The sequence below is a fragment of the Mustela nivalis genome (genome assembly GCF_964662115.1).
Source record: "Mustela nivalis genome assembly, chromosome: 8".
NCBI classification, from domain to species: domain Eukaryota; kingdom Metazoa; phylum Chordata; class Mammalia; order Carnivora; family Mustelidae; genus Mustela; species Mustela nivalis.
In genome coordinates, this window is record NC_139027.1 from 53,517,327 (window position 1) to 53,541,190 (window position 23,864).

Genomic DNA, 23,864 nt, shown 5'->3' on the forward strand with positions numbered 1-23,864 from the left:
ACTGTGCTTCCTGCTGGGGTCTCAGCGAGCCATGTGTGAAGGCCATTAGCTGAAGGGGCCTCTACAGGATGATGCGGAAAGGCTGGGAAATCCAGAGCCCTTCAAGTTGCTTGACACAAAGCTTTTGAGGCAGAAGCACCAATTTTAAGAATATCATCCTGAAGACTTCCTTGTTTTCTGGTGGGTTATATTCAAATACAAAAGTCTGCTCTTGGGGCGCCTGGGTGGCTCAGTGGTTTGGGCTGCTGCCTTTGGCTCGGGTCATGATCTCAGGGTCCTGGGATCGAGCCCCGCATCGGGCTCCCTGCTCCGCAGGAAGCCTGCTTCCCTCTCTCTCTCTCTCTGCCTGCCTCTCTGCCTACTTGTGATCTCCGTCTTTCAAATAAATAAATAAAATCTTAAAAAAAAAAAAAAAGTCTGCTCTTGAATCTCTATCAACTCTTGCTCAAGTTCTTGTGGGTTAAACCTTGTCTTGCTAAGTGTCATGTTTCTCATCTCTTTTGGTGAAGTATTTACAAAAGCCTCTAAAAATATTTTAAAAACTGGATGGGACTGCTGCTGTGTTCAGCCTGGTTTTTTGCATTAAACTATTTCAATCACCAGTTAAATGTTTTCCTTTAAGATTCCTTGGGATAAGCATTTATATTTCAGGATAAAACCAGGTGGGTTTCCTGGACGGATGCCTCTTTTCTTTTGCTATGTCTCTATTCTTCGCACATACTGGGACTCCCAGTATTCGTCCTTGCAAATGAGCCCACCCACAGCGTTCTGTGTGCTAATTACTCAACTGCTTTGCACCCGAGGAGCAATGAGACTGGGCTGGAAGATTGTCTGCAGAAATTAAAGCTAAAGCTGCACGCAGAGCAAAAGAAGTAGAGCCCCTCTAGATGCGTCATACCACGAGAATCGGCAGGAAGTCGGGTTTTCTGGTGGCAGCGGGTCGTAGTTTGATACTTAAGCACAAAGGGACAATTCAGACAACCTGAGTTTGTATTCTGGGTCTGCCCCTCCCGGGTCTGCAGCCTCAGGCAAGCTGGTTCAGCTCCTTAAGCCTCACCTTTCTCATCTTTAAAATGGACCACAATGTACCACCTACCCTATAGACTTGTTATAAAGGCCTACAATTAGATATTGGAGTTAGATACTCATCTCATAGAAAGTATTCATTAAATGTTATCTGTGATCATGGGAAAGTTGTTAAAATGATCATCTGGGAGGCTCTGCAGAAAGCAGAAAAAAATACAATACAGTGTAAGAATCCGATAATGTGAACTTTACCAGTCTTCCATTCTGTGCCTCCAACCTCTTCCTCCCTTTGCTCGGGCCACACTTCTCATTGCCCTCCAGCCTGCTATGGTCTGGCCTCTCTGGCAGTGTTTGGTAGCCATAACACTCCACCAAAGCTGCACCTGCTCAGGCCACTCATGGATCCCAAGTGCCAAATGCCTTGGCCATGGCTGGGCCTCATTTTACTCAATTCTGAGATCTGATGCACCGGGCCTCTCCCTTCTGCACACTTTCCCTTGGCCTCAGTGCCTCCAGCCTCTGCTTGCTCCTTCCTACTTCTTGGTTAAGGTCTTTTCAGCCTCTACCTGGTGCTCCCCTCAGCCCTCCTCCAGCCTCTCCCTCAGGCTGAGTGCTCCCCTTGGGGGGCACTCACCAAGTCTCTGGGGTCAGCTTCCATCCGTCTGCTCATGGCTCACAAATTCTACCTTTAGCTTAGTCCTCCCTTGAATTCTGGATCCAATTACCTACCAAATCTTAGTCGTAATGCAGATGTAGCACGGGGATCAGAGACTGAACCATCCCTTTCCCCAACCCGCTCTCCCCCTTTTGCATACCCTGCTTGGTTCCTGGCACCTTCGACATCTCCCCAGGCAAGCTGGAGAATCATTGTCACGTCCTCTCCCTTGGCCAATTCTTCCTACTCAACTTCATGTCTTACGGACATTCCTTATGTCACAGCTCTCCTGTCACTGCTTTCTGTCCACCCTGTCCTATTGTCTCCATGGCTGCTGCCTTGGCCCAGGTTTCAGCTCCTGTCACTCATCCTGTGAACAGTTTCCAGATTGGTCTTTTACCTCCAGGCTCTCAGGCCTCTCTTCTGTACGAATAATAACAGATTTCATTGCTCTCTCGAATGGATGCTTTGCCGTTAATAAAATAAGCCAAGAAACATCAGTATGAATTTAGGTATGTTATCTAACCTCTCTGTGCCTTGGTACCCCCCCGCCCCCGTCTATAAATGGGAACAGTAGGAATTTCTACTTCTGAGGGTTGATGTGAGAAATCAAGGAGCGAGTACATGGAAAGCCTTCGGAATTGGACCTGACTTACAGTATGTGTCTCACCCAGGGGAGGGCTTTATTCGGGTGAGCTGCTGTCCTTTGGCTCTTCTGGCCAAGGTGAGACTAGTTAGTTAGTCCTAGTCGTACTCTCTGGGTTCTGAGTTCTAGCGGTCCCGCAGATGAGCCTGAAGTCCCATCTCTGGGGCATAGGAAACAATCTGGGTAACTGATATTTCCAACACCTCATTCTGCTCCCACGGTAGGTAGTTTTCTTTGCAAGAGCTGGAGTAAGTTTTAGAGTAAGTGCGAGAAGAGGATAAAAAATTACTCTCTGAGGTCAAGGAGAAGTCTGTAACAAAGGCTGTTGGAACCTTAATTTTTCTGAACATGGGCAGAAGCCTATCATTTCAAAACAGGAGTTAATGAGGTTATTAATAATAGCCCTTTGGGATGTGAAAAGCCTTGGGAGATTTATCCAACCAGTCACTGGGCTTTACCCAAAGTCTAGGGAGGGAGAGGCCTTTGAGTTGATTCTACTGTTTATCTCGGATTTGAGTGTCCATCCTACACAGGCCTGTCCATAAGACACATTTCAAGACACTGGTCCTGCCCCAGGAGAAGCACCCAACGGCTGCTGGGAAGCTGAGACAGAGATTTTCCCATTACCCTCAGGCCCCCCCGTCGAAATATATGAGCTGACATTTAAATTTAACTTTCTCTCATAGGAAGTTGATATATTTTGACTACAAAATGAGAAATTTACCGAGTCCAGGCTCCCAAACTATACTTCAGGTTCAGACAACCTTTGAATTCACAAGGCAGGCAAATGGGAGCTCTATGTCAACTCTAGGTTTTGTTTCTTCCCAAACAATAAGGCAGGGCTGGGAATGTTTATGCGGCCATCATTCAAAGTATCCTGGTGCCTGAGGTTTGTGGCTGAGTTTCTTTTTCTCTCCTTTTTAAAGTTTTGGCCAGGCAACAGCTGTGTCTTCTCTTCTGGTTTGTCTGCCTGCACTGCTGGGAAGTTAGTCAGACGTTGAGAATTTTGAGGGTAGCTCAACGATAGGGCTGTTATAGACTAACAGCAGGATTTTTACACCTTAAAATATATGGTAAATACTGTGACCCATGCTTCTCTTTAGATGAAATAAATGAATGGATAATGTTGGAAACACAGCCTCTCACGTGCACACACACACACACACACACACATACCACATGTACACTCACACACAGTCACACACAGGATACTTTTTGCTTTGCTCTTTTTGAGATTTGGTCATTGTTTAAAAAAAGCTTGCAGCTATTATAAAAAGTAGCCAGAGAGGGACAGAAAAAGTCAGTTCAACATCAGCGGCCTATCTGACAACACTTCGGGTTTTGGTGGGTCTCTCTGACATGCAGCTCCATCCAGCACAGTTTCATGGCTCAATGCTGCTTGATTCCAGGGTCAAGGTGCTTTAGGCCAGGGGTGAAGGCTGGCCTGACAGAAAATGAACAGAACAGAAGACCACCCCCTACCCCCCGCCAGCCTCTGTGAGTATTACGGGCTAACTCTGCCCCTTCACCATCTGGCTCTCTCGCAAAGAACAGCCAGCCGGTCTGCCTGGCCGTGCAGGGTCTGGCTTTTGTCCTTCGGCTGTCATTTCTGTCATTTCTAGTCATATAGAGGAGCTACTGGAAAGGGAGAAAATGGTTTCTCTAAAGGCTCCAAGCCTTCCAGCAAACCTGAAAACAGTGCTGGTTTTAATCTGTCTGGAGGCCATCTATCTGGGTATTACTTAACTTGTCTGAAATGGTCAGTCCCAATTTAATGAGAAGCATGGGGTGCTGTCAATCCGGGGGGGGGGGTGGTGAAAACCGAGCAAAGGCAAATTGAGGCCAAATATCGGAAAATTTCCTGGTCATGAGCCTGGAATGAGGAAAGGGTGAAGTGTGGCTGCTGTGGTCAGTGCCCTAAATGAGACTGGGGAATGGTGGAGAGAAGCCCATTGTGGACTTCTCGTGATGAGTCCCCACTCGGTTCCCTTAGCACAGGCACTCATCTGCTTCTCAGCTCCTCATACCTGTTCCACAAAATGCATGATAAAAGTGAGTCAAATGCGATACATTAAAAGATGTATACGATTCTGACTACTTCCATTGGGGGACTTTCATAAGAGTCTTCCCAGTGGCTCTTAAAAGTTTTGTATTAGGTGGGAGTATTGTCCCTATTGTAGTGGGGGCAGAGAGCTGACTGGTCATTCTCCATGAGCTGCCTGCCACCACCCACTCTCTGCCTTTCTCTGCCTTCCTAGCTTTAAGCCCTAGAAGGCTGACTTCTGCAGATAATACCATCTGGTTTCCCTTTGGTTTGGCCAGTAGGTGGTACCAGAGGAGAAGAGGGCAAGCTGAGGGAGAGGTCGGGGCATTCGTTCCTTCTGTTTCCTCTCTGACCCCCTGCCTTCTTCAGTGGCTACATTCTTAGAGGATAGAGATCTGCAAGCATTTTCTGCAAAGGGCCAAAGAGTAAATGTTTTAGGCTTTGTAGCTCAAGAGACAAACTCTGGGATATTATATCGGAACTGCCATAACCATTTAAAAATAAGGATAACCACTCTTAGTTTGTGGGCCATCTATAAACAGGTGGTAGGGAAGATTTGGTGGTAGGAATCAGATTGCTGATTCCCTCTCTCCGGCCACAGCTCCCAATGGGTATCCTCTTCTCCTTGCCACTGGTGCCCACGACACCATCTCCCCTCCTTGTCCTTTAGGCCCGGGGTGCAGCTCCCACTGTTGCTGGTCCCTGTGTGCCTGGCCATCGCCGTGAGTGACCTCAACCCTGCCCTCACCAAAAGTTCAACCCTCTCGAGGGTGCTTCTGTTTCCCACCAAGAAGATAAATCCAGTGAGAGGGCTCAGGAAGGGGAAGCGGAGTTTATGGAACTACATGGGCTAATGTTTTTTTCCCAAGGCCCAGTGAGGTCCACAGGTGCTACAGCTAAGGTGGGGCTCATCACGGAGCATGAAACTTGTTCAGCAGCATGAACGTGGAAGTCATGGTGACAAGTCTGCTTGGAGACTTCTTCTGGAGAGATGGACAATTTCACTTTTGAAATCCTTTCTGGGCTTCTATTCTGAAACCTCCTTGTTTCTAGCTTTCCCTCCACCAGCCGGCCCATAAACACATAAGATGACCTTTTTTTCTCTCCTCTCCTCAAAGAGATGGTGAGGAATATGTCACCTTCTTCGTGTTGATGGTGCCAAAGTGATCTGTGTGCATCCTGGGAGGTAGCTAAACCAGTAGCATACTCCGGGGGTGGTTTCCTAGTTAATTCTAGATGTCAGCTCTTTAACAAGAGATGCTGGAGGCCCTCTGGTGGGCCAGACACCATATTATCACCCACTAAAGATGAGGGAACCATAGCTGCTGTCTCCAGGAAGGTCTGGTCTGCTATGGAGAAGGCTCCAGCATGAGCAGTCACACCCCCGGGCTATTGCAGAGAGTGAGCCGAGCGGGCATTGGCTGGAGCCGCCCCACCAGGAGGAGGCAGTCACCGTTCCCAAGTTAGAGCAGGGCTGTTCTGCTGAAGGCCTGGGCCTGTCCACCAGCATCCCAGGTCTCTTCCATTTGGTTCTTTGGGGTTTCCTCAACACCCACACTCTCAGCCACTTCACACGACTACAGTAGTTGTGTCTGTGGTGAAAAGGAGCCACGAACTCTAACGTGGGCCTGCTTGCTGAGACTTTCAGCAAATCGCTGAGGTGTGGTCATGGTCTCTAGGCCAAGTGCCAAGGTTCCAGCCCTCAGGGAGACAGCACCCCTTGGAAGCCTGGCTGGAACTGTCGGTTCCAGACAACTTCTTAACCGGGCTTGTTCAATCCCAGCTTGCTACCCCCACAGCCAAAAGTTGCTGATTTAGTAGATGTGGGTTGGGCCCGAGAATGTGCATTTCCAGTAAGTTCCTGCTGCTGCTGGTCCAGGGACCACACTGTGAGAACGAGCAGTTGAACACAGTGACCAATGAGGAGGCCCAAGAGCAGGGACTGTGGAGGGAAGAGTAATTGAGGCAACAAAGGGGTGTGCCTTAGGGAGTCTGGATGCTAAAAAGGGGGCACAGGCTGGGGGGAAAGGAGTTTCACTGGATGAGAAAAAGTGAGCGAGGGGTGACGGCCTGTGTGTCTTTGAAAGTCGCTAAGACTTTAAGATACTCAGTCTTCAGGCCTGGGAATCTGTATTTTTAAAACGCTCAGGGTAACTCTGATACTCACCCAGGTTTGAGAACCTCTGTCTGCTTAATATCTGGCATTACCCAGCACAAATACTCGCTGAATTCATACTAATTCCAAGTGGGTGTTGGGCATGTTTTTAGCTTTCTAAATCTAGTCATTCTCTATCCCTATTTATTTCATAAAACTCCGTCCTAAACCACCAGTTAGCAGAGGAGTAACAAGCTCTCCAGAAAAACTGGATTCTTCAAACAGAATTAATGTTCTTTCTAAATCCAAGATTACAGAAATGAAAACCTGGCTATGACCAAGTATGTTGTGTTAGTCACAAGGTACGGATTCCTAAAAACGACATAATAGAAAATTCCCTTTCTTGTTCATCTCAGAGACTCTGCTTGGCTCCTTCCTGTCTGCGCACGCATGCACGCCATTGCATGTCCTGCATGAGAAAATAATTAGAAGCAAACAGCTGTTGGGCAAGCAAGCTGCGTTTAGCCCACATCTTTCCAGAGTTCAAGCCATTGCCCTGAGGGGGCAGGGCAGGGGGTGGGGGTGGGGAGGGACTTATCTTAAAAAAGAATCTCCCTGCTTTAAACACAGCAATCCAAAATGAAAATACAGTGCTGTTAGCATGTAGCTGGCTTGGCTGAGAAGAGACGATTATCAATGACATTTCACTCCCTTGTTTAAAATGGTTATTTCTTTTGGTTTTGTAGGACAAGGGGTGCTCTAAGATTAGCAAATAATTTAGTGAATGATGAAGATTATTTTCGCTCTCACTGGAAGAGGGGTAAGGCCGTGTGGGTGTGTGTGATGCGAGCTGGCTCTCACACGGGGTCTTTCTTTCACTTGTAGCCTTGGACTTGGCCCAGTTTCTGTTTGCCCTACAGAAATAGAGGAAGAACAAGAGGAAGAGAAGAGAAGCCTTCAGGAAGCATTAGCTACCTTCTAGGGCTTATACTTCCTAAGAGGCCAAAGAGGTTTACTTTCTGGAGCTGTGCAGGGGAAGAGAGAGAGAGTGGGGAAAAAAAGGGGTTTTGTTCACAGCCAGGAAGAGTACTCGCTCTAGCTCCATGGCCAACACCTGAAAGGCTGCCAGGAGGCTTGGATAAAGGGGAATGGCCTTGTGTTATGGCAAGAGGACGAGAGGGAAGGCATCAAGGGGAATGCAGCCATTTTTGTTAGTGGAACTGCCTACGCATGAAGTCATGAGCTAGTAGAGAAATTTGTAGTCACCTTCTGGGGTTACGTCCCTAGTCCCTTGACTCCTAGTCCACTTGCGTTCCACTAGAGTGCCATGGTGATTTTAAAAAGCCTAGTCTCAACTTTGATACTGTCGAAATAGAACAAGTAAGTACCTGTACTTTTAAGTCCATGATTTTAGAACTGTGTTCCCTTGTGATACTCTGGAATTTGGTTGGCTATTTTATCATGTCAAGACTCTGATTCTGCCTATGCAAGTGTCTTAGGAGTGATGATGATTTCTGAGTAAAGAGAGACACACCTTGATCGGGGAGTACCACTTCCGAGGGGAAGAGGGCCGCCGCATGTTGTTGTTGAGATTTCGAGGCTCAGGGAATTCATATTCCTGCTCCGGCATCTTGACTCTGGCATTCTTTGCCTTTTCCAACTTAGCACCTTCTTCTGTGGAACCTTTTTCTCCCCAACGAACCTAAGATAAATAACATATAATAAAATAAAATGACAAAATGAAGTATAATGTCCCTGGAGAACAGGCGTCACACATACACAGGTGACATGCAGGGTGAGTGTGGCCCACTTCCCCCTCCAGGGAAAAGGAGGGTATGGAAAAAGGAGAAGAGGAAGGGTTGAAGGGGCAGAGAGAGCAAGCTGGGCAGATGGATCTTTAGGGAAGGAACTATCCATGCTGTGGGGACAGCATGTGCAAAGACCCCGCAGACCCAGGCAAGAACTTTGGATTTTATTCCAATGAGAGAGAAAACCACTGAGGGGTTTGAGCAGATGAGTGAAAACTACTCTGACTCAATGGTGGGCAAGACACGGGGTTGCGCCGTTAAAGGGGGGATACCTGCCATCTCTCCATCTGATGCTCTATGTAATCCACATCCCCATCTGACCTCAAGTATGAGTTGTCACCAGTTTCCTCTGGTGGCTGACTGGCACACAGATGTGAGTACGGGAAACTCTGTTCTTACCTCCATCCTTTTAATGCCTCCAACGCCTCGCCCGCCATAGTAAGAGGCATCTACCGTAGGCCACTTTTTCTTGGGCAGACCGTCATCATCTTCTTCCTGCAGAAAGATTGTCATACATGAAGAAAGCAAAGCACAAGTGTTCTTTGTACATGTCCACTGTGGCAAAGTGGTTGGGAGGTAACTGCCTGGGTTAAACCCCAGAGTTCCTGGGGCCTTCCTTGGAGCAAGCCACTTTACTTCCTTAACTGTAAAGTTGGGGTAAAAGCAGAATGGCCTGGTTAAGTGCTGGCACAATCCTGGGACTCGTTCCCTTGTGCACCTCTACCCCTTCACGGGGTATTTCATCTAATTTCCTCTACATGTTGATGACTTGTGTGTTTATATCTTCATCCCTGACTCCTCCGAACCCAAATGTTGACTTGACACTGACGTTTCCTCTCAGGGGATAATAACCATCTCAAGAACACCACATCAAAGAGGAGCCTCCCCACATCCGTACTTTAAACTGCTCCTGCTCTAGTCTCTTCCACTGCCTGGAGCCTCTCTTGAATCCTCTCTTTCCCCTACCGTCCTTCCCCGAACTCATCTCAGTTTGCCCGCAACTTCTGTTGAGCTTACTTCTAAAAGATCCCAAATCTGTGATTTCTCCACCTTCACCTCCCTCCCACCCCACTGGTCCCAATTCCCCTACACTTTCTCCATCTAGGTTGCCTAACTAACATCCCTGCCGCACTCGTCGCCTACAGTCCATTCTGCACAGACCAACAGAGAAGAATCCCAACCCCGGCTCTGCCCTGCAAGCTGCGGCTTTAGCTCATCTCTCCAGCCTTCTTCCTTGCCATGCTGCCTCCCTGCACTCCAGCCTGCTTGCCCTCTCTCTGTCCTTCAAAGACTGAGCACATTCCTGTCTTGAGGCCTGTGCACTAGCTGTCCCCTTCCTTGCCCAAAAATGCTCCCCCACTGCTCTTCTCATGGTTGGCTCCTTCCTATCACTCCTGGAGAGGTCTTCCCTGGACATCCCTCTAAACTAGGCCCAGTCTCTTCATCCCATCAATCTGTTTCATTTTCCATAATGGGTCCCAACATGGCTTGACATTTATTTATGGTTGGTCTCTCCAGGCTGGAATGTAAGGGTTCCATGGAAGCTTCTGTTTATTGGTTACATTTACCATGCTTTTTGAATGGCACCTGGCATGTGGGAGGTGCCTAAGAATTATCTGTCGAATTTATAGACAAATGAGATGAAATGATTCAAATAAAACAGTTAACCCAGTGCCTGTAACTTAGCTCAGTGACCAGAAGTTAGCGCTTATTATATATTTTTTTAAGATGAAGGGAAAAACAAGAGGAACTTATAATATTATGGATGGAGAAGGGAAGGATAATTAGCAAAACTTCTCCTTATCTTGGCCCCATAATTATTCCTGTTGAGGAGAGAAAAATATCACCATCTATAGCCATGGCTAGGTTACAGGGTGGTCGTGTGATTTCCCTCCTGAATGAAGAAAGGAGGCTGAAGAAGGAGTCTCTGCAAAGCAGGAGAATAAGCCAAAGAGACTGAAATTGTTCAGAACAAGCCTGCTTCCCCCATCCTGTGTTGGTGGTACCGAAGAATCAAGGACTTGGAGTGGAGTCCTAGGTGGAAAGGGTCATCCCATGCAGGAGGCAAGGAACCGAGCAATGACAAGTCATCAGCAGGACAGAGATCCAGAGATAATAACAAAACCAAGCAATAACGTACGAATGCATTAAGACTCTCTGGGTGACTTGCTTTGCTTGGGATGGGTAGACTTCTTTTTTAAAAAAATTTTAAAATTTTATAGATCGTAAAGGACATGATCACAGCAGACCAGGGGGATCCGCAACATATTGGCAGCTGATACTTGGGTTGGTCCCTCTGTCTTCTTATTTTTTATTTTATTTTTTTTTTAAGATTTTATTTATTTATTTGACAGAGAGAAATCACAAGTAGACGGAGAGGCAGGCAGAGAGAGAGGAAGGGAAGCAGGCTCCCTGCTGAGCAGAGAGCCTGATGCAGGACTCGATCCCAGCACCCTGAGATCATGACCTGAGCCGAAGGCAGCAGCTTAACCCACTGAGCCACCCAGGCGCCCCCCCTCTGTCTTTTTAAAACAGATCTGTCCTCCTTCACTGTGGGGCCATGAGCCCTGAACGCCGAGTGGATTCTCTTGCCCTTGGATTCTAGGTCTTGAACAGAGCCCTGGTGCCCAGGAGTGGTCAATAAGCAGGTACTGCGTTCATGATAACCACAGCTGAATGTATGAAGCCCTTGCCACGTATGTGCCAGTCAGTCTTCCAAGTGCTTTACATGCATCCACCTTTTAATCTCACAGCAGGCAGCATGGTTCGTTTTACAGAGAAGGAATAGAGCGATTCAGTGACTTGGGTCACCCTGCTCATGGGGGCAGAGCTGCCTTCAAGCCCAGGAAACCTCACTCTCATTTCTTTCTCAGTGTTGGCAACATTCTGGGTTTTGTCCTTTGAATTTTGCTTTTCCAGTCATTTGATGGTATCAAATAAATGCTACTTTTCTACTCCCCCCTCCCCTCCTTGACCCTGCTCATTTGGAGGCTTTATGACTGTAAGATAGGATAAAATAATAAAGTCAAAGAGCCCCAAATATCAGCTCACAGTGAGAATTTCAGAAGGCATAGGATGTCAAGCAAAAACCTTAGATATCTTACACATACGGTTAAACTATCCCTGGAGGTGGGTGTTTGTGTGTCATATATGAAATGTGGCTTCACGGATGGTCTTGCGCAGTTTTCCAAAGGAGAGAAATGAAGTTACGTCACTCAGAACTGAATATGACAGCACCAAGACATAAGAAACTCCAAGACTAAAGCCGATTTATTCAATAGGGAACTGAAATGGTCTTAGGGGTCTCCTAATTTTTTTTAAAGAACTGGAGTTCGAACACTAGAGACCATTTACTGGAGCCTATTCATTGCACAGTCAGATCCAGGGAAATGAAGGGATCAGTGGAGCTGATGCTCTGGTCCTGTTCCCTGATGTCTTGTCCTGGGAGTTTCCCCCTACATGCCCCCGGAGCTGCCCTTCCTCATGTCGTTGGTCCCGCCTTGGACCTGCTACAGCTCTGGGCTCTACTCTGCTGCGCATGCGCGGTAGGGGCTAGCCTTCCCACAACAGGAAATGCCAGGACTTCAATCTGCTCCGCCAAGCCCGCCGTGTAATCCCCTGACCCGAGCTTGCCTGCCAAACTCAAACAAGAGCAAAGACAACACAAAGGCCCAGGGTTCGACGGACAGGAGAGTCAGAATTTCCCTGCAGTTACCATGGCTTTGTTTACACATTCTAGAGACGGGAGGGTTTTGCAATCTTCAGAAGAGAAGGGACTCTTTGATGTGTCTTTTCATTTGGCCCGAAACTGATGGAGTAAAATCACAGTCCCCAGCAATGCCACCAAGAACATAGGCAGCACTTGAAGTGAATGTCTAGATCGAATTAAGTAGAAAGTCTCTCTTGGGGAGCCCCCATCACACTGCCCTTCAAGGACGGGGTGGGGGTGGGGATGTTGAGGAAGAACTCGCTGGACACAGATCCTCTGCGATTATTAAAGGACAGACTGGAGAAGCCACATTGCTTTGCATGAGCAAAGTAGTGGGGATGGGGGGCTTGTGGGCAGTCAGCAGAGGATGGTGGCTGTGAGAGTGGAGAAATGAGCAGACTGCCTGGGTCCCCCTGAGAAGAGGGCCTCAGGCACCTCCTAGGAGCAGGAATGACAAGGATGGTGGCCTGTGCTGGAACTCACCCCTGTCCTTTGAAACCTTTTCAAGTCCCTATGCAGATGCCTTAGGTTTGGGTGGGGGGAGGTGGGGTCGTGGAGCGTAGGAATCAGGTTTGCAAGATGGTGCTTGGCAGATGAAGAAGATGAGATAGGGCTGGAGCAAGAAGGAGGAGTCAGTGGTGTCTGGAGAAACCACAGAGATCAGGGAGGGATGCTGGTTTCCCACCAGGGGAAGTTATGTTTAAATCTTAAAGGATGTGGTGGCCCCAGACATCTAGTTGGCTGATGCGTGGGTAAAATGAGTGGCAGCACGTTACTCAGATGTCAGACATCCCTTCTGAGGCTCAGGTACTCAGGCAGCCTTGCTCCAGGGAGAGGGAGCTCCAGAACCCTGAGCCTGAAACACATCAGCTCAGTTTGCCCATAACTGGGTTAGTCCCATGCCGCCCTCAGACACTGAATTTCTCCATTTTCTAATCATGCCAGGCTTCTGGACAACTCCACGCTTCAACATTCTTGGCTCCGTGTGTTCAGAGCATCCTTCTTCTACTGCTTCTACACCTCTTTTAGAATATGGCTGGAATATGGGCTATTCTGTGAAGAACTCCCTGATCTCCCACAGAATTCAAGGCTTTATCCTGGGCCAGATTAGGCTGCTCGTCCCCAAGTCACTGTGCTGCAGGCAACACCTGCAACTATCTATGCAAAGGGGAACGTACCTGAAGCAGAATAGAGCCCAAGGAAACAGTTCCATGTGACAGTTCATTGAACTTGTCCTTCATTTACTCACTCCAGCAACTGGAGCTGAGCTCCCACAGCTTGCCAGCACAGTGTTATATTTTGAGAAAAATAAAGAGCCACCATAAAGATGATCTGCCACCAAGATCATCTACATTTATAGAATAGTATGTTTTGTGAGGGTGACGACATGAGTAAAGGACCAAGGCCACTGAAACTCCCAGGCACATGAGGCTCTGGAGGGCAGAACCCAGAGCAGAACTGGCTGGCCTGTCTCATCTGAGGTCTTTGAGGATAAGCCAGAGAGGTCACCCTCAAGGTCAGCCTTGGAGATGAATTCCTAGGAGTGAACTGGCAAGTCAGAAAAATCCAACAACACTTCTCTTTGTAAATACCAAAAATCCCAGCTGACCAAAGATTTCCCCATTCTGAGTTGCATTTCACATGTCAGGAGCCCATATCATATCTGTTTACATGCAAACACAATGATTAAGGACAGCACCATGATTGTCCTGTATTCTTCAATGAAGAATAGTGTATTTCCTTTTTTAGTATCATTGTTCCTTTTTTAAAGGGTTGAAATAGAAAATACTGAATTCTGGGCCTGTTCTAATACTAATGCTTGAGGCGTGTGAGTGTGTGTGTGTGTGTGTGTGTGTGTGTGTGTGACAGTGTGTTTAGAATGTCCACTGAAAAGAAGATGCCTGGCTGTTGTTTGGCTCTTTACCTTTCCAGAGTAGGGGGCAACTCTGACTTTCTTTAGAGACATAGCTGTCTGGTCCTAGACAACTTGTCTGGTCCTAGACAAGTTATATGATTTTCCCATAACTCGGTTTTCCCATTTAAAAAAAGTTCTTGCCACAGAGAAATTGTTAGGATGAATGAGCATGATAATGAACCTGGAAATAAGTTCATTACTCAAAGCCAGGTGCTTATTGTTAATTGTATGCCCACCCATGTCAGTGCCTTTAGCATGCAGCTCTCTTCCTCCCAAAAAAACACAGTCATAAAATCCATGGCAGGTGACTTAGAACTAAACCATCAGATGAATAGTACATTACTGGATTCCCCCTTAAACTGCCATTCATTTGGAGAAGCTAGAGGCTTTGTGAGGAACCCTCACTCTGCTGCCAATTAGAAAAGACTCTCAACCCAGAAAATACCCTTCTTCGTTGTTGAAATTGAGCTTTCTTGCTTTTACCGAGGTCTCAAGAAAAGTAATTTTTCTTTGTCTTCTCTTTATACAGAAGGATCACTGTTGGTTGCTGGAATCTCAAAAAGTCATGCTTTTTTATATTATGTATTTCAATATTCCTTATTAAAAAGGGACCACTGAGAGCTCACTATAAAGTTGTGTTCATTCTAAGTTTAGCTATTTACATAGTAGATATGTCTCCCTTAGGATATGATGCTTATAGAACTGACGAAAGTTTGGATAATTAATGTTGAACTTGTTCACATATATGGCAGAGTGTTTGACTTTATAGAGCCATTAATTGAGTGTTAGACAATGTGTTAAGTTCTTTGGGGATAAGTCCAAGATTCGTGTGATATAGGTCCTGACCTTCAAGTAGTTAATGATCTGATGCTAACACTGATGCAAAAGAAAAGGTCAGTAAAATAACCCTGTAATATGGAGAAGGGAGAAATGAAAAATTAGTCCTGATGGGAGGGATTCCAGTGTGTTTTGTGGAGATAGTAGCATGTGAGCTGTGGGACTGGTGGGATTTGAATGCAAGAAACTGGAGTGGAGAAGGTTCTAGAAGTCTAGATTCAGACTGTGATTTTCAGGGCACTGTGTAAGACCCTTTGTAGGGCTAAATTACATTATCTGTTCCTGTGGGATTTCTTTATTTTTTTCTCTGCTGAAACATTAGGAAGGAGATTCGGGCTGCTTAACTCATGAGGCCAGGGAATTATGAAGACCAACATACATGCTGAGTGAGCAGCACAGCCTGTAGCCTGCCCCAGCCAGCCTGGAAACTCCTTCAGGTCCAACACAGACCCCTAGATCTCAAGGATCCCAAGGTTGTCCTCTTTCAGAAATCCAGTCGGCCTTCTTCAGTTGGAAGTATGACTTCTCTGGAAATAGTGCATGAAACTAGATGGTGGTGGGTAAATCACTCCCCATAGTCTGGTACCTAAGTCCCCTGTTGTATTTTGACCACAGTGGCTGCCAGGTCACCTTCCAAAGGCAAATGCAGAGTCAGCACCAGAAGAAAGGGCAACAGTTCCTCTAACTGAACAAAATGAAGGGAGGGAACATTCTTCACCCCAGGGCAAACAGAGCAACTTCTTCAAGCGAAAGATTCTTGCCCTATTTTCCTTTGGGAGTATGAGACAGCTGCACACAAGGGAAACCGAGCCAAACTGGAGCCCATGGAACTCGCCACGGTGCTTTCTCTTGAAGGATTAAGAAAAGGCTTTTGTGGATGTAAAGAGGGTTTTTTTCCTTCCTCCTTTTTGCAAAGCAATGTAATTTCCTCCCTTGATTTCTGGGCAGAAAGTCTGCATTCCAACAATATGTGCTTTAATTGATTACAGCTATTAAATCCCTTGGCTTATGAGCATATGGTTCAGGGTATAACAGACCCATGGAATGTTAAATTCAATCATTCTTCTCTCCATGTGCAGGAAACTTGACAAAGACATTGGGAAGAGGAAGGGTGAGGGGATTGTGCCCAGTTTGGACACAATAGACTTAAGGGGTTGAGGGCAATGAACTTGAATCCTCACCCCTATATCTTTTGACTCCACTAAATTTTCAGACCTGTAGCTGGCTTCTAAATTGGTGAGTGATGCATCCAAGGAGGCCTGTTGCTTTGGGCATGATCAGAGGATGAGAAAAGCTCCTGGCCGGATGCCCCTGCCCAGGGATGCTCCTTCTCACGGCTAGCCTTTAATGCCTCCACCAGATTTTACCCCAGGCCATGCTTGCACCAGAACGGCCTAGTGACCAATTTATGGAGGAATTGAAGATGTTTTCTATTCCTTTAAATGATGAGGATTCGAGAGCAAGGTCAGGATATTAGCATATCCGTTCCCAACCCTCACATATTTGCATCACTGCCTGGCAAATCTTTAGGTGACATTATTTTCAATGAAAGCAAAATGAAATACTTCAGCATCAGGCTGTTCCTAGAATCACTAACTATTGGGAGAATGTAACAAATTTGCCCTGATCTACATATAGGAAGCATATCTCTCTGCAGGGAAGAGAGAAACCCAAAGGGTCTGTGTCAGAGGAGAAAATTGTATGGATAAAAGTATCTGTGTTTGCATTTCAGATTTTATCTTTGCAGGGAGAAAACCCTCCCAAACCATTCTGTCTGTGCGGGCCAGTTCCGTTCAGTTCCTGTTTGTCCTCGATTTGCAAAGGATCCAAGACTTCCTCCCCACTCCCTGGGCCTGATTTAGCTCTACTTTGCAGGGGTCTCAGTCCCGGGCCAGCCCAGCCAGCTCTCTGTCCCACCTTACCACCCTCTCCATCTGGTTGCTCCCTGCTCTGGTCACTTACCTCACTCTCTTCCGCAGGGGGTGGAGGGACCTCCTTGATAATCTGAAAAGGATAAAAAAGAAAAAGAAAAAGTCAGTGGAACGCTCTGGCTACCTGCTTTACAAGAGGCCTGCTCTCCAGAAGGGCCTTGGTAGTATGGCATTAATTACCACCGTGATGGGCCAATGTAAGAAAGGCTGGGTCAATGCCATGATTTTGACCCAGAGATTAGGGCCTCGACTGAAGAGGTACAAAGATTTACATTACAATATTCTAAGATTTTATTCTGCAACATCCCTCTCATCAGGGCTGCAGAAGAGAGATGTGTGGACACTCTGGGCAGGGAAAGCAATCCAGAACCCCTTCTAGCCAATGAGAGGATAACTGACACATGGGAGGAGGACAGTTGAGGGACAGTGAGCAGTTCCTCCTCCTGCTTGTCTCCAGCTTGCAAGCCTCATGTGTAAAAGGAATGCCCTTGCAGTTAATGAGATTTAGAGTCTTTTATAAAGCATCGTGGCCATTACCCACTGTGACTGACCCCACCATGTCCCTTGGAGGCTCCCTCCTCTCACCCCAGGCTTATTAGAATTTTGGGTCCCCTACATTCAGTCTTTTCCTTAGAGAATTCTGCTTATACAAAAGTCATTTTATATATATCTCTTGATGTCCTGGGCTGGCCTGGGCCACTTTGAGCTTGGGAGCTCAGATCCTGCCCACAGGACCAACAGATGCTTACTCTTCCAGTTGGGGTGCTCACCTGGCTGCTGACCTGGGGGCCTATTAGGCATCAAGGTCTTCCTCATCTCTCCGACTTGAGCTCATGTCTCCTTTGATTGGATGACTTGGGGGCCTCCTCGGGGTTCTGACCCCACTGCTGTCACCCACACTACCATTATCTGTAAGATCATCTCTCTGTGTTGAGACATGCTACTGACTTGAGGTTGTATTAACACCGGCCAGGGAACAGAAACTCTAGCCAGCTAAAAGGATGTATTCAATTAATTAAGAGGCAGAGGTTAAGGCCTCTGGGGCTTTCAAGCTGTCATTTCATCTGCCCCCACTTCCTGGCCACTGTGGGAAGCCTGCTGAAGGTCTTTGGAAAGCATAAAGCCATGACTTTGCTCACCCACTCAACACTGGCTCTGAATTCCTTAAGGAAATCTCTGGGGAAGGCCACTGCTGTCCAATGCTGACTTCCCATCATGCCAGAGGTGGGGATGATTTTAAAACAGGAAATGGCCAGAAACTGGAGGGAGAGGTCAGGAGTTGGGGATAGCAATCTGGTAGGCAGCTTTTCTCTTAAGGCAGGGTTGGGAGGGAAGTGAGGGAGAGCAGGATATCGAGGAAACAGACAGATGTTGGCAGAGGTGCTAAGGGCAGTGTGCACGGCAAGGGTGCTGGATATACAGAGGTTCCATGCAAAACAACTGGGCTCTTGTCTTCGCAGTGCTGCTAGCTTCCTCCCTCACTGCATAGAAGCATAGCATCATTGTCCAATGGGAATCCCAGGCCAGCCTTTTTCTTATTGTGGAGATCTGACAAATTCTTGAACCTCCCTGGGCTCCACTGTTCTAATCAGTTAAATGGAAGTCACATAACCTTGTAGAGTCATGATGATCAATAGTGTTTGTAGAACATCTGGTATAAAGTGGTGTTCAATAAATGGTGCATGCTATTATTATTCATCTTTATTTTTTTAAAAAGATTTCATTTATTTATTTGATAGAGAGAGATAGACCACAAGTAGGCAGAGCAGCAGGCAGAGAGAGAGAGCAGGAAGCAGGCTCCCTGCTGAACAGAGTGCCCAATGCGGGGCTGGATCCCAGGACCCTGAGATTATGATCTGAGCCAAAGGCAGAGGCTTAACGCACTGAGCCACCCAGGCGCCCCTATTATTTTTTTTATTATTATTTTTATTATTCTCCTTTGCTTTTCTTTGTTTTCTCCTTTCTCTGTCTCTTTATTACCCCTTTAAGAAGGTTTCACTTAACCCCTTGCATATACTGATCTACTAATGATGATGTGTGGTGGTTTCCATAAAATGAGTAAGGCAGAGGGCTGGTGCTCGGACAGTGGGCAGGGGCTTGACAGTGCCCAGGGACGTCAGGGTGGTCAACAGCAGGGTGTCTCACTACGTATGTGTGAGACATGAGCCAGGAAGTCCAGCACCAAGTGGCCTACCACTCAGACCAGCCCAATGGTGGCTGCCATTCAGGGTCACTTCCTGAGTATTTACTGAATTCTACATCCAGCAATATCCCAAGGGGGACCCACAAGACAATGTCAAAATACACAGTGTATCAAGTATTCATCGAAGGTGGACTAATTTGTAAGCCAGGTTTCATGCTGACACACTGTAAATGGGCACCTGAACTTCTGGAAGAATGCCACCATGCTCAGGTAAATAGGAGGCACCTCTAGTCTGGTCTTCCTGGATGGGTGCCTAGCGGTACTGAGCAGGAATGACGAGGAAGTCTTCCTGTTGCTTCAAGCTCCGCCACCACCAGGGCTCCCCTGGGACGGCAGGAGCGTGTTTCAAAGAATGATCCAGACAGGCGACACTGAAGTCATTACATGATTATTCCAAGTCATGAAGCTAGACAGGCTGTCTGTGAGTGAGCCAAATGCCTGTGCCAAGACCAGCACACGGGCCACCCAAAGGAATGCTCTGAGCTCAGGGACACGTGATCCTCAACCCTCAGAGGGCCAAAGCCCAGGCCTAGGAGAGCAGTTGGGCAACACGCTGCATCACTCTCTAGCCTGTGGTACCACTGCAGCCTGGCAGCACAGAGGGGCGCTGGACCCACAGGATAAAATGCCAACTGTCCCACCTCCACAAGGCCTGTGTGATGTGCCCCACCTTCCCACCTCACCCTTCTTCACTCTTCCCAACACTTTGCCTACTTCAGCCTCTTGGTCACCTTCTTGCTCCTTCCATGCACCCTGCTGCTTCTCACTTGTAGCCTAAATGCTTTCTACTTCGCCCCACTTTGTCCCTGTGCCTGCACATAACCAGGTTAACACGGACTCATCAACTCAGATAGATCACCAGTAAATATACCTGCCCTCGAAATCGCCCTGACCTCACAGACAGGCAAGCTCCCCTTTATGGGATCTCACAGGACCCAGTGTCTTTTGTAGCACTTTTAATTATAATTAACAGATGAATGCAACAGTTCTTTGCTTCCAACTAGTGTGACTAGAAAGCGCTTATTTCTAACTAGAATGTAAGCTTGAATCAGCGCTGAGCACTGCCAAGCACAGGTTTGACTTGGCCCACTTTCCTTCTTAGAAGATTCTGGGAGATTCCTCTTGGTTGTGAGTGGGCTTGTCAGATCTTTCCCCATTACGAGGGACAAAGAGAGGATGGTAAGGTCGAGGAGCTCCTTAGTAGGATGTTTCAAAGGAGCATGCTCAATAAGCATATTTATAGGATAACATAAAGGCACTGAATGGCAGTACTGGGGACAAATCTGGGGACATTTTTCATACTCCTCCAGAGGCCAGTACCACTTCTCTACTTAGCATCTTTAGCTTGGTATTGTCAATGGGCAGAAGGTGACCATTTGCTTCCTTGGAAGAACTGCCCTAGAGATCCTTCTGCATTGTTGTTTGGACTAGTGGGGTATAGGGGATAAGAAAAATGAAACAGGATGTGCACTTCTGCTGAGCAGGGAACCTGATGCGGGGCTTGATCCCAGGACCCTGGGATCATGACCTGAGCTGAAAGCAGATGCCTAACCAACTGAGCCACCCAGATGCTCCTAGAATGTAGACTTTTGAATTTTATTCATGTTTCTTTCTTATCTGATAATTTCTTGAAGCTGTCACTGCTGTGAATTGGGAGCAATGCCCCCTCTCCCATCTTATCAGTTTTAACCATGTTTGTTTAGATAAACATGAAATAGGGCCAGACTTGACAAAGACTGTTGTATGGATAAAGGAAAGAAAAGATCAAAAGATCAGGTAGAATCTTAATAAACTGAAGTCTTACTGGCAGCTTTACATGGAGTCAAAACAAATTACACCCCCCCCCCCTTTTTGTGTGTGTGTACACCCCTTGGTATGGCTATTAGAAATTGTAAGGATGAAGATGTGGACACAGTGCTGGTGTGGCATGAACACAGTAGGAAGATCAAATACACCCAGGTCCTCTTTGATACCTGGGAACTTCACTCTGGCTTTATGAGTCAGGTTCACCTGTTTAGGTCTCTGTAATGCTCTCTCTTTTTAAAATTTATTTTTATTTATTTATTTTTTAATTTTTAATTTTTTATAAACATATATTTTTATCCCCAGGGGTACAGGTCTGTGAATCACCAGGTTTACACACTTCACAGCACTCACCAAAGCACATACCCTCCCCAATGTTCATAATCCCACCCCCTTCTCCCAACCCCCCTTCCCCCAGCAACCCTCAGTTTGTTTTGTGAGATTAAGAGTCACTTATGGTTTGCCTCCCTCCCGATCCCATCTTGTTTCATTGATTCTTCTTCTACCCACTTAAGCCCCCAGGTTGCATCACCACTTTCTCATATCAGGGAGATCATATGATAGTTGTATCTGTAATGCTCTCTTTAAGAATTAATTTTATAGAATGTTGAGGTGAAATAAAGTACCTGCTGAGTTTATTTTGCTTGTGGTTTTGTTTTCCTCTAGAAGTATTCAAGTTTTGCTCCTAATTTGTATGTTTTGTTCTTTGCCACTGTTTGCCCTTGCTAACTTCACTGCTACTATTTTGTGTAGTGGAATGCAGCAGGCGATCTACCCAATTTTTAATACAGGGATCTCTTCCTTTTCCCAGGTGATAGCCACACGGACTCACTAGCTGTTCCATTTATTTATTTTTTGTTTTTATTTTTAATTTTTTTAAAAGATTTTATTTATTTATTTGAAAGACAGTGAATGAGAGAGAGAGAGAGCATGAGAAGGGGGGAGGGTCAGAGGGAGAAGCAGACTCCCTGCCAAGCAGGGAGCCCGATGCGGGACTCAATCCCAGGACTCTAGGATCATGACCTGAGCTGAAGGCAGTTGCTTAACCAACTGAGCCACCTAGGCACCCGTTTATTTTTATTTTTTAAAGATTTTATTTATGTATTTGAGAAGGAGTGAGAAGAGAGAGAGAGAGAAAGCATGAGCAAGGAGGAGGGGCCGAGGGAGTGGGAGAAGCAGACTCCCAGATGAGCATGTAGCCAGATGGACATGGGGTTTGATCCCAAGACCCTGAGATCATGACCTGAGCCAAAGGCAGATGCCTCCCGGGCTGAGCCACCCAGGCACCCCCTACTTTTTATTTTTAAAGACTTTATTTATTTGAGAGAGAGAGAGTGAGAGAGAGCACAAGCACAGGGGAGCGGCAGAGGGAGAGAAAAAGCAGACTCCCCACCGAGCAGGGATCCTGATGCAAGACTTGATCCCATAACCCCGGATCATGACCACAGCCGAAGGCAGACAATTAACCGACGAAGCTGCACAGGCACCTCTAGGTGTCCCGTTTCAAGCTGTGAGGCAGGTCAACATGGTGTGAGGAGCAGGAGGAGGCCAGGCCTGGCTATTCCCACCTGGTCACCTGCTGTGTCCCCACCACCACCTCATCACATTTCTCCGCCTTCTCTTTCCTGTCTCTGCTCCCTGTGACAGCAGCTGGCTATCGGCTAAGCTGTCGACACTCATTTTAGACAGATGCTCATCTGAGGGCATGAGAAGTAGGACAAAACAGAGGACTCTTTGGGTTCTCTGTCTCCATAAATCGTATTTAGGGACTCCGGATCCTTTTTGCATGAGCTGGGTGAGAATCACCTCCTGCAACTCCTCCACGCTGAGAGCATGGTTCTCGTGTTGCAGAGGAGAAGCTTCCTTGACTTTGAACCCATTGTGTTGTGCAGGCAAAGTTCAAGAGGACTGCTTAAAAATACTAGTCTGTTAAAAAATTCAGCACAGGTCCTCTAATTTGAATGAGATCAGTTTTATTTTATTTTATTTTTTTAAAGATTTTATTTATTTATTTGACAGACAGAGATCACAAGTAGGCAGAGAGGCAGGCAGAGAGGAGGAAGCAGGCTCCCCACAGAGCAGAGAGCCTGATGCAGGGCTCAATCCCAGGACCCTGAGATCATGACCTGAGCCGAAGGCAGCGGCTTAACCCACTGAGTCACCCACGCGCCCCGAATGAGATCAGTTTTAAACTTCATGGAGTATCAGAGTGACCTGGAGGGCTTCTTAAAACACAGATTTCAGGGCTACACTTGGCAGTTCCTCATTAGTAAGTTTGGGGCTGGGGGAGGGTGCCTTTGGATTTTTTTTTTTTTTTCTCTTAAAGATTTTATTTGAGAGAGAGAGAGAGAGAGAGAGAGTGCACAGCAGGGGGAGAGGCAGGCAGAGGGAGAGGGAGAAGCAGGTTCCCTGATAAGCAGGGAGCCAATGCGGGGCTCAATCCCAGGACCCTGGGATCATGACCTGAGCTGAAGGCAGATGCTTCACGACTGAGCCACCCAGGTGCCCCAGAATCTTTGCATTTCTAGTGAATTCTCAAATGTTGCTTCTGCTCCTGGTCCATGGACCACACTTTGAGAATTATGGGTTGGCTTATTTCTCACAATGCTATCTTCAACTAGATATGCAAGAGGCCATGTTGTTGCTTTAGGTCAGACATCCTGTTTTGAGCTGCTTATGGCTGATTAGAACTTTGAACCCATTGTGTTGTGGTGTCCCCTGCTTTATTGTCAGGAACTATGGGATCTCCATAGAGCCTACATTGGCCTGTTGGGGAAGACAAGGAGTTGTTTCTGGAGAAGACTCTCAGCTCTGCTCGCAGGCACTCCCTGGCTTTCTCCAGTGAGCATTTGTGCTCATCTGTGTGCAGAGCTAGCCATGCCTGATCTCTTGGACCCAGTCTGAAGCAGTCCCAGCCACATAGTTCCCTGGGAGTTAGGGGCACAGATCTTAGCTTTCACGGTCTACACCATCAGCAGTTAATGCACTGAACGGTGTTTGCATCTTTCTCAGCCCCTAGAAGACATGGGCATCCTTGGCCAGCTTTTGTCTCGACAAGTAGCCCAGGGCTTGTTACTCAGTCACTATTTCTGGGAAGAATGGACATGCATTCCTATGGAGGAAAATGTAAAGGAAGCTTTCCTCATTATTCTAAACTTCCTTGCCTCTCCTGTAAGCACTCTGGTGATACAA

General features: G+C 46.9%; 1 protein-coding gene and 1 long non-coding RNA gene across 3 annotated transcripts in view; one reads left to right on the plus strand and one right to left on the minus strand.

Annotated features, from left to right (window-relative positions):
* The window catches only part of LOC309871269, a 78,942-nt gene extending 72,770 nt beyond the window's left edge, over window positions 1-6,172 (plus strand). Inside the window, exon 3 of the long non-coding RNA XR_014315159.1 lies at window positions 5,042-6,172. This is a non-coding gene — a long non-coding RNA (uncharacterized lncRNA). The remainder of the gene's footprint in view (window positions 1-5,041) is intronic.
* Window positions 1-23,864, minus strand: part of ANTXR1 (ANTXR cell adhesion molecule 1) — a 218,381-nt gene that overhangs the window by 46,853 nt on the left and 147,664 nt on the right. For both annotated transcript variants that reach the window (XM_082744116.1, XM_082744115.1), the window contains exons 14-16: window positions 16,698-16,739; window positions 8,674-8,769; window positions 8,001-8,168 (exon numbers count right to left, since the gene is read on the minus strand). In XM_082744116.1, coding sequence (XP_082600242.1) covers window positions 8,001-8,168; window positions 8,674-8,769; window positions 16,698-16,739 — 306 coding nt within the window. The remainder of the gene's footprint in view (window positions 1-8,000; window positions 8,169-8,673; window positions 8,770-16,697; window positions 16,740-23,864) is intronic.